Source organism: Paramacrobiotus metropolitanus, unplaced genomic scaffold, assembly GCF_019649055.1.
Source record: "Paramacrobiotus metropolitanus isolate TYO unplaced genomic scaffold, Prichtersi_v1.0 Parri_scaffold0000008, whole genome shotgun sequence".
NCBI lineage: Eukaryota > Metazoa > Tardigrada > Eutardigrada > Parachela > Macrobiotidae > Paramacrobiotus > Paramacrobiotus metropolitanus.
The window spans coordinates 961,631-977,914 of record NW_026570228.1 but is presented as its reverse complement, the minus strand read 5'-3'; the positions used below and the strand labels follow the sequence as shown (position 1 = coordinate 977,914).

Genomic DNA, 16,284 nt, shown 5'->3' with positions numbered 1-16,284 from the left:
TGCACCACTAAGAAAACCGAAACGAGACTGGAATCATCTCTTTGTCGCGATTTCCACAAAATCCTGGCTGCTTTCCGTGCAGCCTTAAACTGAGCAACCGCAAACGGTTACAGTATCAGAATACCTATGCGTGATGAGTACAATCCTCGAACAGGAAAGCATCGAAAAGTGTTTTTATTATAAATGTTTTGCTTTGGTGCTCACTTTAGTACTAGCATTGTGATAATTATTAAAGCACCTTTCAGAGTAAGCGTTCACAGTGTTTCACAAAACCTAAAGTCAAGACGGATTCGTACATTTTTTGCTGAAATCGGGCAACAATTTAATTAAACATACGAAGATAACAAAACAAAATTTCTGTGCGGAGGACGGCCTCGGACACTGCGCAGAGAAAGCAGGTTTCTGGTTCGCTTGTATTTATCTGTTTGGGCGTATTTCAATACGAATTCGAAACAGAATCATTGCACCGCCAACCGATAGCCATAGACTGTAGTAGCAACGTGGTATTAAGTATTAACAACTGTAAGTTAAATTTGATATTTCATGCTTAATGAGGCGCCATATTGTCAACCCCGGATTAAAAAAGCCTCGTTTTTGAGATAAGATTCGCAGCTTGCCAACATCTGTTTACTTATGACTTGATCTGCGCATGTTACTGGCGCAGCTCCCACAAAACGTTACTAGCTGCATAATCATGAGGTAACAGTAGCATCAGAAATTGGAACACTATTTTTTTGTCAACCACAGCATACGAAAGTACTACCCAAGAGCGGTGCATGCCGTAAGTAAATATCAGCGAGGTATGAGAGAACTATTGTTCGGGTGCTGGGTCAATGCAAAGCAGCGGCTATTGAGGTGGTGGTTGGGAGCTAGTGCAGTACAGAAGGCGTGCGAATTAAGTGTGCGTTCTCTGTTGTTTAACGCGAACGTCAATGCAAATCCAGTCACAGTTTACCAATTTTAATAATAAATAAAAACAGCCCTGCGCTGTGAGCGAGCGCTGTAACAAATGCTTAGAAAAATATTGCCAACACCAGCAACATTAAAACACAGTTATTTATTACTTATCACATAGCTGGGCGGAGAAAAACAAAAAAACAACATAGACAGCACAATTAATTGTAGAACAAACACGTCGATCTGAGTTCTGCCAAAAACGATTTCGTATTACCAAGATATATCCTAAAATATCGCTTTCTTGGCGTCGGATTTCACGTGATAGTCCTTCCAGCCGTTGAAGGTAGCTGTGACCAGGCCACTGCAGCCAAAGCTCCCCGTTCGCGAGCTGCTCAAGTACACTGAAAAAACCCGATTTCGTTAAAATGTGTTCAGAATGTTATAATATAATCGGCTTTTAGTAATTTATTTATCTAAACCTAATAAAATGAGAAATTGACAAGTGAAGAGGAATGGCGAAGTAACCAAGATACGAACCACATAAAGCAAAAAAATAATCTGAGGAAAACAAACGATAAAATCATAAAATTAAACGAACAGAACGATCATGCATTCCAAATACGGCGAGCTACGAAAAATACTGTGCGGTATGTTTGTTAGTATTAAGCAAGTACAGGGATTGTTCAGCTGAACCACCTTTATCACATACCTTGCTTAACGCGATCTCGCTCGTTCCTGCTGTCCGCCATATGCCGCGAAGTTCAGGATGGAATAACGACTGGTGGCTAGTCAGATAAACGAAATCATTTTTAGTAACTGCAAAGATGATTAGATAACTTATTGGCAAGACTTCTGTCTCTATGTGGTTTAGCTGAGGACACTAAAACGGTAACTCGCAGTCTAACACTCGAACTGTAGTGACTTACTGTAGTGAATGCGACTCCGCTTTCCGTTGAATGGCTCGTTCTCCATGCCGCTGCTTCCCCTCCATGGCTTTTCAGCTATTCCTAGGTTGTGGCGGGGTTTTTGAGGACAAATTAGGAAAGGAAACGCGAGCAAGGCCCTTATACCCTTGCTGCAAGGGTATAAACGTCATCAGCCCAGAAGCCAGGAGAACAAGCGAAGTCGCTCAAGCTAGCAAGTAGTCCCCAGTTCAAAACGATTTCGCGCATGGTGGCGAACAGTATTATTAAATGTACCGCAAAAGTGAAAACTGCTTTAATAAAAATAAGTTTGCAGGACCAGAAGCGAGATCGCTGAAACGACAACAACTTAAAAATTTTACGAAGACTGAATAATTTTTACTGACGGCAAACTGCAAAGCCTGAAAACCCGCGTGCAGAGCAACCTCTGCGTCGACAGTAGGCATTCAAGCACGTGGATTGTGCGGTGTGCCAACCGCACAGTCACAGAGCTACATTATTTTCGGCACAGTCGCCAACCGCCCAGAGCGCTGCTTATAGAACCCTACGGCGGTCAGAGGCCAGCGGCTAGTTTAAAAAGTTTGGGTCTAGTGGCCTGCGATCAACATCACAGCTGGCACATGCGTAGCCGCTCGAGCAGCCGCTGAGTTACTTGTATGTTGGCAGCGCCCAATTGTTTTGTTACTGGCACCGGAAATACAAATTTTCAAATCTGCCGTGGAAACCGGGAACAGAACAACAAAAAAAACAACTGTGTACATGTCGGGCGAAAACCGCTCCCATTCGCGTGACAGAATCTCAACCTATTAAATGCACGATTTCTCTTGCGAGTAAAAGAAGATACTGACGCAATGCGTTAATAACTGGTAAAATTTTCTGACAGTTACAACCTACAAATTGAAATGGCTATAAACAATATAACGCCTTAACGCGGGCAATTAGTTTCACGAAGATATCCGGTTCCATCCATCAGAATTCGCCGGCCTTCCTCACCGCACTTTTTTGCAATGGCTGCCGCAGTTCCATTCATGTGTGCCGAGATGTCTGATAGTGCCCTGCAATCAAACATCACAATTATTGTTCTAAAATACATATGGTACGCAGAATGATTGGAAGTGATACCAACCTGCAAGCGTTTTCTTGAGCGGTGGAAGCATTGACGGACTGCTTCACATAAGTCGACTGAGGATTTAGCCTCGGAATTTGTGCTTGAAGATCGATATTCTCCGCGTAACAGTAGTACAAAGCCGGTATATAGTTCTGCACGGGGGCGGCTGAGTCGCAGAGCTTGGCGTTAAATGTCAGCCATGTGGCCATGAACTGGTCGTTTCCAGAAACGGACAGTGGCTGTCTGGGACAATCCTGGGTCAAAGCGTTTAAACACTGCGCGGATTCCTGCATGAAGCTGCAAAAACCCGATTAAAAGTTTGTTTTCAAATTTTGTTAGGATTATTTGATAGCTTAGCAGTCGGTCAGTTTTCGTTATCCACCTTACCGACAAATCACTTTCTCGGTTTGAGCTGTCTGGTCAGCCTTGTCATCCGTTATTGGCCATTCAGTCACCATAAGCTGCTGGTTAAGGTCGCCAAGCTTATTTTGCAGTGTTTCGCAACGTATCGCCAAAGCGTCGCATGTTTCATTTACTGGCAATGAAAAACTTCCATTAGTTAAGACAAGGGCACACAGTAGAAACGGTGCTATGTGCATTCTGCTTGTTTTTGACCAGTGCCGACTTCCTTCTTGATTCAGTCCGGAAAGAAGTTTAACTCACAGGTATCTCTTCTACACCGCTTCTATAGCTCTGAACTCCGACTGCAATAGTTTGACCAGAGTTTCCTTTAGTAATGGGTCTAGAGCGTTTTCTGTCCCGGCTTTTAATGGGTACTTTTACTACCCAGTAGAACGATTGCAACGTCGATAAACTTATAATCGCTGCAATCTTTTTTGTGCAACAGGCCTTGCTGATCCGGCGAGTTGATAAAATTCGAAGAAGTTAAAAGTTAATTCGGCTTAGCAAGCGTTAAAGAAAAGCAGCTTTATATTATGCTGAACTCGCGTTTACCGCGACTTTGCATTTTTGCATTAGGTATCCTGATTCACCAAGTAACTGTACGTATGCATGTAGGAATAAACGCATAAATTATTTCTAGATAAGCGGTAGAGTCAGCGCTACCGGAGAAGCCGAATTGCGATTTGAATCATCGGTCACGGATCCCACAAAGTTTAGCCTACCTACCGATTACCCTTTCGATTACTTTTTCCCGAAATATTGTTTTTGTCACCAACCGAAGTTATAACATAATTCCTTGTTGTGAAGCGTGTGTTCGTAAAAATGTATAAAAGTAAACTATATCCCCACGGCCACAGCTTAATTTTATCACAATGAAATTACACAGGGTTAAGCAATGACGCCAAGTCACTACTAAAATGTACATTTCTTCCTTTATTTCTGGCCTAAATATGACGAATAATTTCCTTCAGTCAAACAATAACAGTATGTAATTTGCGTTGCAGCTACTTAATGTGCGGTATTGAAAAAACTACAATGCGATTGTCTGTACGGAATCAGTGCGAGAACAGCGCACACAGTACTGTATTTGCTCACAGTTTGTGCCCAGTACACGTAGCATTTGCCAAATTGTAATAAATTTGTTTTTGTACAGCGAAAACTAGCCACTCCCAATAACTACTTTGACATCGTGCGAAGAAAATAGAGAAACAAATTATTAAGTATTTTGCAGTATTTTTTTACTGCAGCTGTAATAAATGGAAAATTACGAAGAACTCGACGGGTACGATTCCGACGTAGATCCTACTTATCATACAGACACCGAGTCGAATTTCCGATACTAGCCGGCGTACAGTTAAATGACTCTAAGCTACATTATCCAATGCCGCGCGGGAGCATGATTCTGCTTATGATGGTGCAACATTCGGGTTCTGCAATTAATAAATTCATAGCAGCACTGCAGCGTTACAAGCCGGAAACCTTTACTACACTTCTGTAACAGTGTAAAACGCTTTATACCCGTGGCCGCCGCAGATCCCGAAAAAGACATGTACAAATACAGGCTGATCATTTACCACTGGATTCCACCATGGGGAGTATCATGATCAAGGGAAGTAAGTAAGTAAGTAAGTACGTAAGTAATTAAGTAAGGCAAAAAGTAGGTAGGTAAGTAGGAGTACTAGTAAGCGGAAATATACCCTTAGCAATTACTAACTCGGTGGCCGTTCACATTCACCGCGACCTCGTACAAGCGCGAGAAAGCTTTGAGTATGTCAATTGTCAAATGAGCATTTACATGCAAAATTTGAAGGAGATTGGCCCATAATGAGACTTTTGGTACACCTGAATGTATTTAAACTTTTTGAAATTTATTTACCTTGATAACTCCGCAGCCGGATGTTGCGCGCGAAAACGGATTTCACGCCTACGTATACAAGTACGAGTACAAATGCTTTGGCTACAAATTATCATAAACAATGCAAAAACGTGTTTGAGAGTGCGCCACAGCGAAAGTTCCCGTGGATGAACACGAATATGGTGCTATGTACCGGACCAAATCCCTTAAGTCATAAGCTGGCCGAACAGAAATAGCACTGCTTGACGGGGTACTTAAGTATGTATATCCGTGCCAAAGATCAGGTAATGTTGTAAGAGCGATTCGAAAAAGACAAAGTTTTGCAGTTATATTATGCTCATAGTAATAATTTCAATACAGTAAGTAACATTATGCTGATAGCTATACCGTATAATTATGTAAATAAGCACACGCAATAAGCAAAACTTTTCTGTTTTTTTCGTTGATTCTTTGGACACTGTCTTGGATAATGGGATAAGCAATTCTTCCTTTATGGTTTATCTTTAATTTCAACTAACTTTCCACTAACCACAGAAAATAACGCATCGGTCTGAAACTACTGAAAGTGACTGCAGCGACTAACTATGGTCACCCTTTCACCATGTTGAACACATTCTGGCCATTTTGGTCGCATTCTTTGAAATGTATCACGGACAGGATGACAACTTTCCAATTCCTCATGCAACTATTATTGAACAATTTTTTGCGTGCGTTAGCCTTTAGCAGTCCCGCAGCCTGGTTTTGTTCCTCGGTAGCCACATTTTGGCTCGTTAGGAGGCGGGGTATCACGCTTGAACCAAACAATCTTGCGGACGCTCTTGTCCACTGGGTTACGAGCTGGTTCCAAAGTTTTCCGATTGGCCGAATACTCCATTACCGGCTAAAAATACAGAAACACTATCTATAAAATTAAAATCGGCAAGATAGCTTCAGGCGTGCTCTTTAGTATACTTAAATTACCATGTACACGACTGGAATATTGGTTTGTGCATTAATTGGTGGCAATAAGCAAATCATGTTTGAAACTTGAGAAAACACCGCTGTGCCTAATCGTCATTACTGACAGGTCACAGCCTGTCCTAACGAAGAACAAAATTTAATTTTGCTCCCGTCACATAACACCAACACACTCTACCTGAAATATTCCGGTTTTGGAGTCTATTTGGCTAAGCGTCCAGTCGGCATCGCGATCTCCGTTAGCGTTGATGACAATATCTTGGCCTAATATGGTGAATGTACGATTCCACATCAGCTTGCTCAGCGCAGCGCCATCATGCAGATTTCCGCCACTTTTTAGCAGTTGATTTAGTACCTGTAAGCTACAGTATATAAAGGGAGAATGAGGAAACGAGGAAACGTGGCATCGGTGGCATTACCTGGCTGTAAATAGTGAGCGCATAGTAGTAGGATACGGCGAAGGGGTTGATCTGTTCAAGAACAAATTAAAGAAGTGATATCATTTTGCTCCCAGCCAATACACGCTCACGACACAATGCCGAGTATATGTAATTATGGAAGCACACAATACGATTATGTGAAACAATGATAAATATCCTTGCGGACTTACTTCTTCGCCGCGCTGATAGGCAAAATTCAAGTTGAACATTCTGGTATTCAGTTTGACCACATGAGAGAAATTGCGATACTCTGGCGAGGTACTCGCGTTGTGTAGCGAGATCACGAAGAGCGAACTAAAGGCAGTCCGGGCATCCTGATTGACCAAACCAAAATGATCGATAGAAATTGTTACACGTCAATTATAAAACTTAATAAAAAACTCAATTGTAAGAATTATTTATAAATATAATGTAAAACTTAATATAATATAAAATATAAAACTTAATAATATAATATAAAATAAAAAATATATGAGATCAAACTTAATTGTAAAAATTAATTATTACACATCAATCATAAATACTAGATAAATATTATATAAATATTAAATAAATATTAAATAATTAATTATGAATTCGTCAAAATAACATCACAATTCAGTTCTTCCCTACCGCGTCACGTTTATCAGCGTCCCCCGTGTTCCAGGTTATACTCCCAAAATTTTTTTTATCCGGATAAAGCTCGAAGGTAAAATACACCTGCAATCAGGGCAAGCATCCAACGTTTTGGTTGTTTACGCTTGTTTCTGGTTGGCTTGAGAACTTGCTGGATCCGGCCATCGCAGTTCATACGGACAATATAATATGGTAATATACATACTTCTATGATTCTATGTCATGTCTATAAATACAGATATATCGTGTGCTTACATAATCGCCTCCCGTCATCTGGCTGTCCGAGGCTGCCAACTAAGATGACATTAATGCATCGTTACATGATTAGTAATTTATCATGCTGCTGCACCCACTGATTGCGGAATGTTAATTGTTTTACCATGATAGGACGAATACGATCCCCGTGGGCAATGATGATGATAACTGCAAAAAACATAGTCACTCTAACTTAGTGCGCGCAGAAATTGTCAATGCATTACAGAAAATGGCCGCAAGAGGCGTCTTTGTTTGCTTACAGTGTCTGGAATATAAAAATCTGGGTAAGTGTTTTTCCGTGTCAAGTTTTTCGACGTCAAATGCCATTACAAAAAATGAAATTACATTAAAGTATGAGACACTAAATTTGTTTAAAATTTCAGAAATGTATCATCCTGCTGCCGTACGATTTTGTTACCCACCTCGGGTTGTAAACTTCATTTCCTCCAGATAGTGTTTGACATTCTGCGGATCCGTAGACTTCACATAGAACCGGCTCGCACTGGTATTGTAACGTAGCCGAAGACTGTCAAACAGCTTTGTGCACATTGGCCCATATATCGCCAGAGTGTCATTGGCGTCGTCGCACAGAATGCCCACGGTATCGTACTTGAAGTTGCGCAATACGGTAGAAACGAATCGACTGAGATCTTCCGGCATGTACGGAGACATTCTCGTTAGCGTCGGAAAGCGCTTCTTGTTAGCAAGAGCTGCGTCTCCCTCTATGCTAGAAATATGTAAAATGATCATGAAAGTCGGTAAGTTTATTCGCTAATTCAGGGATGTACACAGAAATCATTCGGTACTCCGAATAATTAGGATCCTACCTACCCAATCAGCATCGGGATGTTAGCAGCTGCAAAATATGCACATTACAATGGTGAGCACCATAATACGATTTCCCCTAATAATGCGTAATAATATTGCGAAAATTATTACGTGCATTTTAATTACACTTATCTGTCTAATATTTTGTTTCTTCGTGCGCTATTTGGACTAATATAACACAAACGAAAAGGACACCCCTTGAGGGCCGTGTACATGCCGCCATTACTCGAACTTGCTCTGTACAGCTTATTCCAACCAAAAGTCCTTTGAAATTTTGAAATTATTAACAAATTTGAATGCATTCCCCTTACTTGCCGCTACCTGGGCTACAGCCGCTGCTGATGTCGGACAACCTACAACACACAATTTAAAATTGATGATATGGAAATCATAAAGCGAAACGCCAACTGCACATTACCGGGTCCAAATATTGCCGAAACCGGACTGTTAGCTTTGTCTTGGTCAGTTAAAAGCGTAGCCCAGAACGCGATAGTCTTGTCAAACTGGTCGCAGGTCGTTATGCTGGGATCAGACAACACAGTGGAGCTGAAGTTCATAACCGCCTTGTAGGACGCCAGATCTCCTCTTGCTTGAGCGAATGCGGGATAAGCAAACGTGCTGCTAGTTGGGTTTTTTTCTCCCCATACAAAAAACTGCACCAAAGCGACATCCACGACGGCTGGCGCTGCGCAGCTGGTTACAATGAAAGCAGAAAGAAAAAAGAGAACCGACCTTTCAGCGGGATTCATGGTGTACGAGGTTAAGCGGACCACTTTGACAAGGAACGCCAATAACTGGATTAGCCAGTGGTGATATTAACATCCACTGGAGTCTGCTTATGCAAAAAAAGGCTACGAAAAGAAGCAAAGAAACACACTATGCCTTGCTTTTAAAGAGAAAAAGCAACCCAAAGTGGAATATTTATAATATGACATATCCACAGGCTCAGCTGTCAGTCAGCAGTGTCTGAATGTTCTCGCTATCCGCTTTTGTTGGCACACTGTTTTTCTAGCTCCAGGATCTTCGCTGACAGTGTCTAATCAACCGGTTTCTTCATAATACCTTAGTATTTAGATAGTCTAACATTGTGGACTAACAGAAGCGCATGATACCATCTTTTCTTAATGCAGACGCTACACTGATAAACTTGCAAAAGAGAGTGCAACATCACGATAATGTAATTTGACTGCCATACTATCCAGAATAATACTGCATCATTTTATTTGCAAATTTATCCGAAAATTGCACCATACTTGCTCTGAATGGTATCGAGCCATTAGAATAAAACAAACAGAGTTTCTGCTACTCTTTGGAAGCGAGTTTCGAGATCAACTACCAGATTTGTAGTAATGGCAAAGATGTTCTTTGGTCTAAAGCGTTCCAATATTCTGTAGTCTACTGAGTTAATAAATAAGATTCAGTCATGCATGCTCGCCGTTGGGAACTGCCGTAGGCTTTGTAACCTTGACCTTCCCTCGCATTCCACTCTACGATCACGTGCACGCGGGACGACCCGTTACTGCGATAAATACGGCTGAATCTCTTCTTTACCGCTCACTTCTTCTGTAAAAGTGAGCGGAAAGAAAGATGCCACAAATAAGAATCGATTCAGCTTTAGTACGGACACCTGTGTCATTCAGTCGCGCAGTTACGCCGCAATTTACTTATTTATTTCAGTTTTGCCGAAGCTAACGAGTTTTAGAATAACAAGTACTAATATGCATTATTTCTATACTATGGTTTGGTAACTTCCGTTAAATTTTCAGCCGACAGGTAACCCTTTTGCTGTTGCAGTTTTGTGTTTTTTCTCTAACAGTTCTGTATTGACTATTGAGTATAATTTGACCAATAAAAAGCCGACACGTTTCTGTCGCGAATGCAGGCTAAATGCGGCCTCAAACTCGGTACAAAGCATTATTAGCGCATTGTCATAATTATGCAAACCAAAAGGCCAGAACACATTTTTTATATACTGCTGTGCGACTGTATCAATACTTGTTTTTAAAGAAAACACTAATTTTTAAATAATAAATTACCACCAGAACAAACAAAGTAGTGCTGCCGCCGTTAACGAATTCGAGTAAAATCTGTTCGCTGTGCGACTGTATCAATACTTGTTTTTAAAGAAAACACTAATTTTTAAATAATAAATTACCACCAGAACAAACAAAGTAGTGCTGCCGCCGTTAACGAATTCGAGTAAAATCTGTTCAGACAATTTTATACTTACGTACAATGGTTTTATCAACAAAATTAACACCGTGACAGAGTTCTTTTCAAAATTATATGTATTACTTATTATTACTTTAGAAAAACTAAAAATAACATAACGCGTTCTGTCGTTCGCGTTATTAAACGACGTATGTTGCGATGATACTGTATGTGCCGGTTGCTGGTATTGTATTGTCATACAGTAGAACCAATTAGCCATGCAATACATTAACGCAGGTTGTGACTGCCGATTGACAATATGACAGCGGACAAATGACAAATCCAGGCGTTATTTATTTTATGATTACAGTATTTTACAATTTCTGGCGATCGCGTAACCGATGGGTGCAGTTTCCCGGATTACGGTAACCATGAACCTCTTGGTTAACTACAGTTACTTCTCTACTTCCAAAATCAGATAAATAAAACGTTACAGAAAGCAAAGTACGCCTGCGGATATTTTATTAAGGTTGGGTACCGTCTTGATGGCACCGTCTGATTATTACATTCCTCCAACATACATACATTAAAGGAATTTTATGCAATTCCAGCTACATTAGTTAACAACCACACGGTACAAATAACACAATTAAAATTTACTGCCTAACCGGGAGCTTACCCTGAGCCGTAACTCCCGTACCACTTTATAGACGCCGCGGCTTTTTATCAATATTGTAGTCGGCTGCAGTTACTCTTCGGTATCTGCCAAATTGTGGCACCATACCATCAAGATGCATTTCACCGCTGTCGCTCTTCAGTCCTTGTTAACACTGCTTGTGTTTCAGCAGAGTTTTGGGGCAAGTTCCACTTGCTTGAAGCTGCTGGAAGCATGTCAGTTGGTTGAGCGCTATGCAGACCTGTGGGAAGTCATCGACGATTCCAATGGAGAACCCGTGTGGCCGGTTAGCGAGGAATTCCTTCGTCAAAACACCGAACGAGCCGAATCACGATGCCGGTAAGACAATTTGCATCATCTGATCACTTTGTGTTAGCAATTTACGAAAGATGGACATTGCAGACTGAATGCGGAAAAGGGGTACTGCCGGCTAAGTTACCTACGCCGTTGCGCGCAAGAGGTGAAGGGAAGGGGAGCGCCTAAGGGAAAAGATTACTTCGATGCCGAGTTGAACGCCGCCTACGGGAAAATGTGCCAAGTTTCCGTTAATCCCATCCAACATACATTTGCGCTCTACCAATGCGCCCTGCATAATTCCACGGTGATAGAGCGACTCATGGGCGACGATACGACGGCACTGATCAATGCCACGCATAATACTTCCGATGCACACCGTAACGTCTGCCAGTAAGAATTACAAATATCCAGCAACCTATGGTATTTTTATACGGAGTCATACTTCGGCATTTAAAATTTGAGCAATACTCGTGCGACATTACTTATTATGCACTGTCTGCTTTCAGGGCCTTGCGAATGTATTACGAACAAACCGGAGGAGCCGGCAAAGCGAGTCTAGTTGCCACGTGTGGACAGGACGCTGCCAGTGTCATTACGGACGGCTACAAGAAAATGCATGGTGCCTATTGCTCCAGCTAGCCATTTATTGCTACTTTTCGATTCATACTTTTGTCACTTAACCTGTAATGATTTGGCAACGATCTAAACTGCAGTAACGAACTAAAATGCAATAACAACTTGGAAACAAAGTTTTGATAGGCTGAACTAAGACTGCCATTTTTGACAATTGCAGCACAGTGTGCGTCGTAATCGCTAATGCCGAAAGTTTTTAATTCGAGCTGTTGCTTAAAACTTTAAGTTACAGAGTAGTATTACGATTCCCAGCAAAATTCACTTTTAACTACCGGACTCCCTTCGGAGGAAACTTCATAGCTTTATATACGAATTTCCTCGCAGTTAACTACCCCATCTTTGCAAATAATTTCTACTGACACTATGTAGCTCTATCTTCCTCATATTATTGAATCAGTCCATTTTTCGGTTGCTGTGTTGTTGGATATTGTTGGGTGACCTTGAATCCACATCGCGCAGTAACGGTCTGCTTTATGGATTTCACGAGAGCTTCACGGTAGATTGCATTGAGGGTTAAAAATATAATCTGACAAGAAACAGCCAACGATCCAAACGTGTTCATGCAACTGCATTACTTGTTCATTCATAAATCATAATCACCAGTTAGCTTAATCAAACTGAAACGAAACGAATTCTAATGTTTAACTTCCTAGTCTGTATGATAGCTAAAGTTAAATTAAGGTGACTGCCCTCATACGGATGTAATGTGGTTTACCGGAGATAATGTGAATCCTGATAAGCTGATGTTGCGGACGTATAACTGCAACATAGGATTACTCCGGCGATAGGGGATCGAAGGAATCAACGCTTGTGGTCGGACATGTTCGCTATCAGGAAACTGGAAGCCTTGAGGGAGAACGCCGACGTTATCGCATCTGCTCGCTTGTTGGCTGTCTCCACTAAGGATGCCAGTGCTTGGTTGTCGGCTTTGCCTGTTGCTAGCCTTGGCACGCTCTTAGACGATACTGGACTACGAGTCGCGGTAGCTTTACGTATGGGAGCTCCGATTTGTAAGCAGCACAAGTGTCGATGCGGTGAAACAGTTGACGCCCAAGGTTTGCATGGTTTGTCATGTTTAAAAAGTCAGGGGAGATTCAGGCGTCACGCAAGCTTGAACAGCCTTATTCAGCGCAGCCTGGGATCGGCAAAAGTCCCGACTATTTTGGAGCCTCCTGGACTGTGCAGGTCAAATGGGAAGCGCTCAGACGGTTTGTCTATTTTCCCTTGGAAAAACGGTCTCCCTTTGATTTGGGATGTGACGGTGTGCGACACATTTGCTATTCGTACATCGCCGGCTCATCAAAAGCAGCGGGTTCGGCAGCAGAAGACGCGGAAGAACGAAAGAGGCGCAATTACGAGGAATTGACTGATCGTTATTTTTTCCAACCGGTGTCCTTGGAGACTATGGGAAGTTGCGGCGCCAGTACCCGTCAGTTCATAAATGAAGTTGGTCGACGCATAAAAGATCAAACAGGAGAAGTGCGCGCTGCTGACTTTTTGTGGCAGCGTATTAGTGTTGAAACTCAGCGTGGAAATGCCGCTTCTGTCCTGGGAACTGTTGGTTGTTCAAAAGAGCTTGAAGAGTTGTTTTATTTGTTCTAGCTATTCGATAGTTGAGTTTAAGTGTAAATGGCATTTGCTTGTACAAGTTTAAAATAAAGCTTCTGTTATTACTCCGGTATGCCGGTAATTGGAATGCACCCAAGACAATCAGCGGATACAAACACGCCAGATTCCACATGGAAAACCAGCAGAGCACAAATGCGCCCTGACGGCGCCGTTGCAGGGTCTTATCAAAGACGTTCTCGGAATTTTGTGGATTACACCTCTTTGGTGCGTAGGCGATTTTGACCAGGATAATGACGTACATAATCAACTGGGCCGCATTCGGGCCGTGGGTGGCGGTGGAGACAATCACCGCGTAGAACGATGCCCATGGTGCTTTGGGATTTGTGTGGAACCCACATCCCTTCCATGGTTGCGAGAGATCGTACGAACCGCCGGCTCCGCAGAGGAGAGGTGTGTATACTGCAAGGCTCAGGAGCCATGGTGCACTGACCTTGGTAAATAAAAGTAGCATAACTGCTTCCATGTAAGACATAATCATGCACGATTCTACAGCGTTTTAATTTGGCTCTAATTAGGGAAACGCTAGCTCTCGCATCTTGCTTGGTGGTTACTGTCCGTGGCCCTCTGCGGTGCCTATATGACCGGAGGTCAAAACTTTTTTGCCCGCTGCTGATTTGGAAACCGGTACTGGATCAGAATCGCTTGCTGATTAGTAATGGTGGTGGTTCACTATTAGTAATGGTGGTGGTTCACTCTCATCATATGCATCACAGTTATTAGAATTGCCCTCCACTGCAGAGGGAAAATTATCTTATTTTAATTTCTTCAAAAAAGAAAGTTCTGTCAATTTGTTGGTAAGACGGTATAAAAGGCAACTTTGTTCAAGTTGGTTAATCAGCTTGTACGCTTCTGTAAATTTTTAAGACCCCTATGAGCCCTATCTAGTTTAAGTAGTTTATCTATTTTAAGACCCCTAGTATCTGATGTGCAGGTCGGCTGCCCTTGAGTATTCGGCTTTGACGCCGCGATTACGGCGCCGAAGCATGTTCAGCATGCTAGTGCTTTATTCTTTCTTACATCCTGAATACACTTGAAATTAGTTTTTTCGGCGCAATTTTAACTGGTGTCGTTTTCTTTGCAGTCTTGCTTCAATCGGAAAATTAGTTTACAAAATAAGCATGCGCAGTACACCAAGTTTATTCTGCATTTTTCGTTGGTTTCTTTATGTTGGCTTGGACAATGGGATTAGTTAGCCTTTCTTGCTTTATGCTTCGTCGTTTTATTTTAAACGGCTTCCATTAACCACAAAAAACAGCGCATCCGCATGAAGCTTTGCAGTTACGGGGAAATTTTGAGTCGACCACCTTTAGTACTCCAGTAAAGCAACCGCTAAAACGATCACCCCTTCACCATGCCGAAAGAAATTCCGGTCGTATTGGTTGCGTTACTCTTATTTTTACCGTGGATATGGTGGTGAGTTGCACCATAGTGGTATATCCAGAACATCATTCAACTGTTATCAAACAGTTTTTGCATGTGTTAGCCTTTACCAGCTCCGCAGCCTGGCTTCGTTCCGCGGTAGCCGCATTTTGGTTCCGTTAGGCGGCGGACTATCACGCTTGAACCAAGCAATCTTGCGAACGCTCTGGTCCACTGGGTCACGAGCGGGTTCCAAAGTTTTCCGGTTTGCAGAATACTCCATTACCCGCTGAAAGCAACAGATTACAAGCTTTAAAAAGTAAAATATGCAAGCTGGCTCTCAAACTTTCTCCGATTATATTACGTGTGTACAGACATTTGCCTATATACACTTCAAAAATTAACTTATGTACAGTGTATTCTATGGTTAACAAATGGAGGTTATGTTTGTAACTTGGGAAAGCACTGTGCTGCGCATAATCGGTATTTATTGGAATTCGAACTATTCACAGCCTGTCTGGTTGAAAAGCAAAATTCTATCAGTTGTGGTTGTTTAACATCACCATACTGCACTTGAAATATCCCGGTTTTGGAATCCATTTGGTTAAGCGTCCAGTCGGCATCGCGATCACCATTAGCGTTGATGACGATATATTGGCCCAATATAATGAATGTACGATTCCACATCAGCTTGCTCACCGCGGCGCCATCTTGAAGATTTCCGCCACTTTTTCGCAGTTGATTTAGCGCCTATGGGCAAAATTACATAAGAACAGAAATTTGCAACTAATCTACAGTACAACAAACTACATTTCGTGCAGTGCTTATACTGTGTATAATGTCTGATCGGCGGATTAAAAGCAACCTAAGAACGTTTTGTGCATTCAAACAGCCCAAAAATTCGGGCCTATTTCATCCTACCGCCAGAAAAAGCGTCCGTTGGACAAAAAAATGGATGCGATTGCTTTATTTGGAACACCTGTATGGCAAACTCTGTACAGTCAAAACACAGGACAGTCAAACATTCGGCAAGTGTGATTTTTAATTCTAGTTTTCGTGCAGAATTCTGGAAACACCGTTAATCCTCTGTGCGTATTTGCCGTCGAGATGAACCTTTTACATCGAACTTGTGTTCTCCTGATTGTTGTATTGGTCATGGTAAGCTCTTCAGCGAGCTGTTGAACCCCGATTAAGCGTTAAGCGTGCTCTGGCACGGTCTACAGTACATATAGAAGTATTCACTGTACGGTGGTAAAATT

At 42.0% G+C, this 16,284-nt stretch overlaps 3 protein-coding genes and 1 long non-coding RNA gene across 4 annotated transcripts; 1 reads left to right on the top strand and 3 right to left on the bottom strand.

The window, feature by feature from the left end:
• Positions 1-1,003: 1,003 nt before the first annotated feature.
• Positions 1,004-2,191, bottom strand: LOC129582799 (uncharacterized). Its single transcript, XR_008689687.1, has 3 exons — positions 1,824-2,191; positions 1,607-1,682; positions 1,004-1,298 (listed from the first exon to the last, which is right to left on the bottom strand). It is a non-coding gene; the product is annotated as an uncharacterized LOC129582799 (long non-coding RNA).
• Positions 2,192-2,357: 166 nt separating this feature from the next.
• Positions 2,358-3,669, bottom strand: LOC129582756 (uncharacterized). The gene is made up of 3 exons (XM_055474364.1): positions 3,316-3,669; positions 2,947-3,225; positions 2,358-2,875 (listed from the first exon to the last, which is right to left on the bottom strand). The coding sequence occupies exons 1-3, from the start codon at positions 3,525-3,527 to the stop codon at positions 2,746-2,748; spliced, it is 621 nt and encodes a 206-aa protein (XP_055330339.1). The 5' UTR covers positions 3,528-3,669; the 3' UTR covers positions 2,358-2,745.
• A 2,019-nt stretch (positions 3,670-5,688) lies between these two features.
• On the bottom strand, positions 5,689-9,174 carry LOC129582738 (atrial natriuretic peptide receptor 1-like). The gene is made up of 11 exons (XM_055474345.1): positions 8,699-9,174; positions 8,592-8,633; positions 8,284-8,308; positions 7,875-8,179; positions 7,577-7,620; positions 7,453-7,491; positions 7,195-7,281; positions 6,753-6,896; positions 6,562-6,612; positions 6,321-6,497; positions 5,689-6,065 (listed from the first exon to the last, which is right to left on the bottom strand). Exons 1-11 carry the CDS (start codon positions 9,027-9,029, stop codon positions 5,898-5,900), a joined length of 1,413 nt encoding a protein of 470 aa, XP_055330320.1. The 5' UTR covers positions 9,030-9,174; the 3' UTR covers positions 5,689-5,897.
• A 1,814-nt stretch (positions 9,175-10,988) lies between these two features.
• Positions 10,989-12,236, top strand: LOC129582766 (uncharacterized). The gene is made up of 3 exons (XM_055474377.1): positions 10,989-11,446; positions 11,510-11,794; positions 11,911-12,236. Exons 1-3 carry the CDS (start codon positions 11,223-11,225, stop codon positions 12,041-12,043), a joined length of 642 nt encoding a protein of 213 aa, XP_055330352.1. The 5' UTR covers positions 10,989-11,222; the 3' UTR covers positions 12,044-12,236.
• Positions 12,237-16,284: the final 4,048 nt, after the last annotated feature.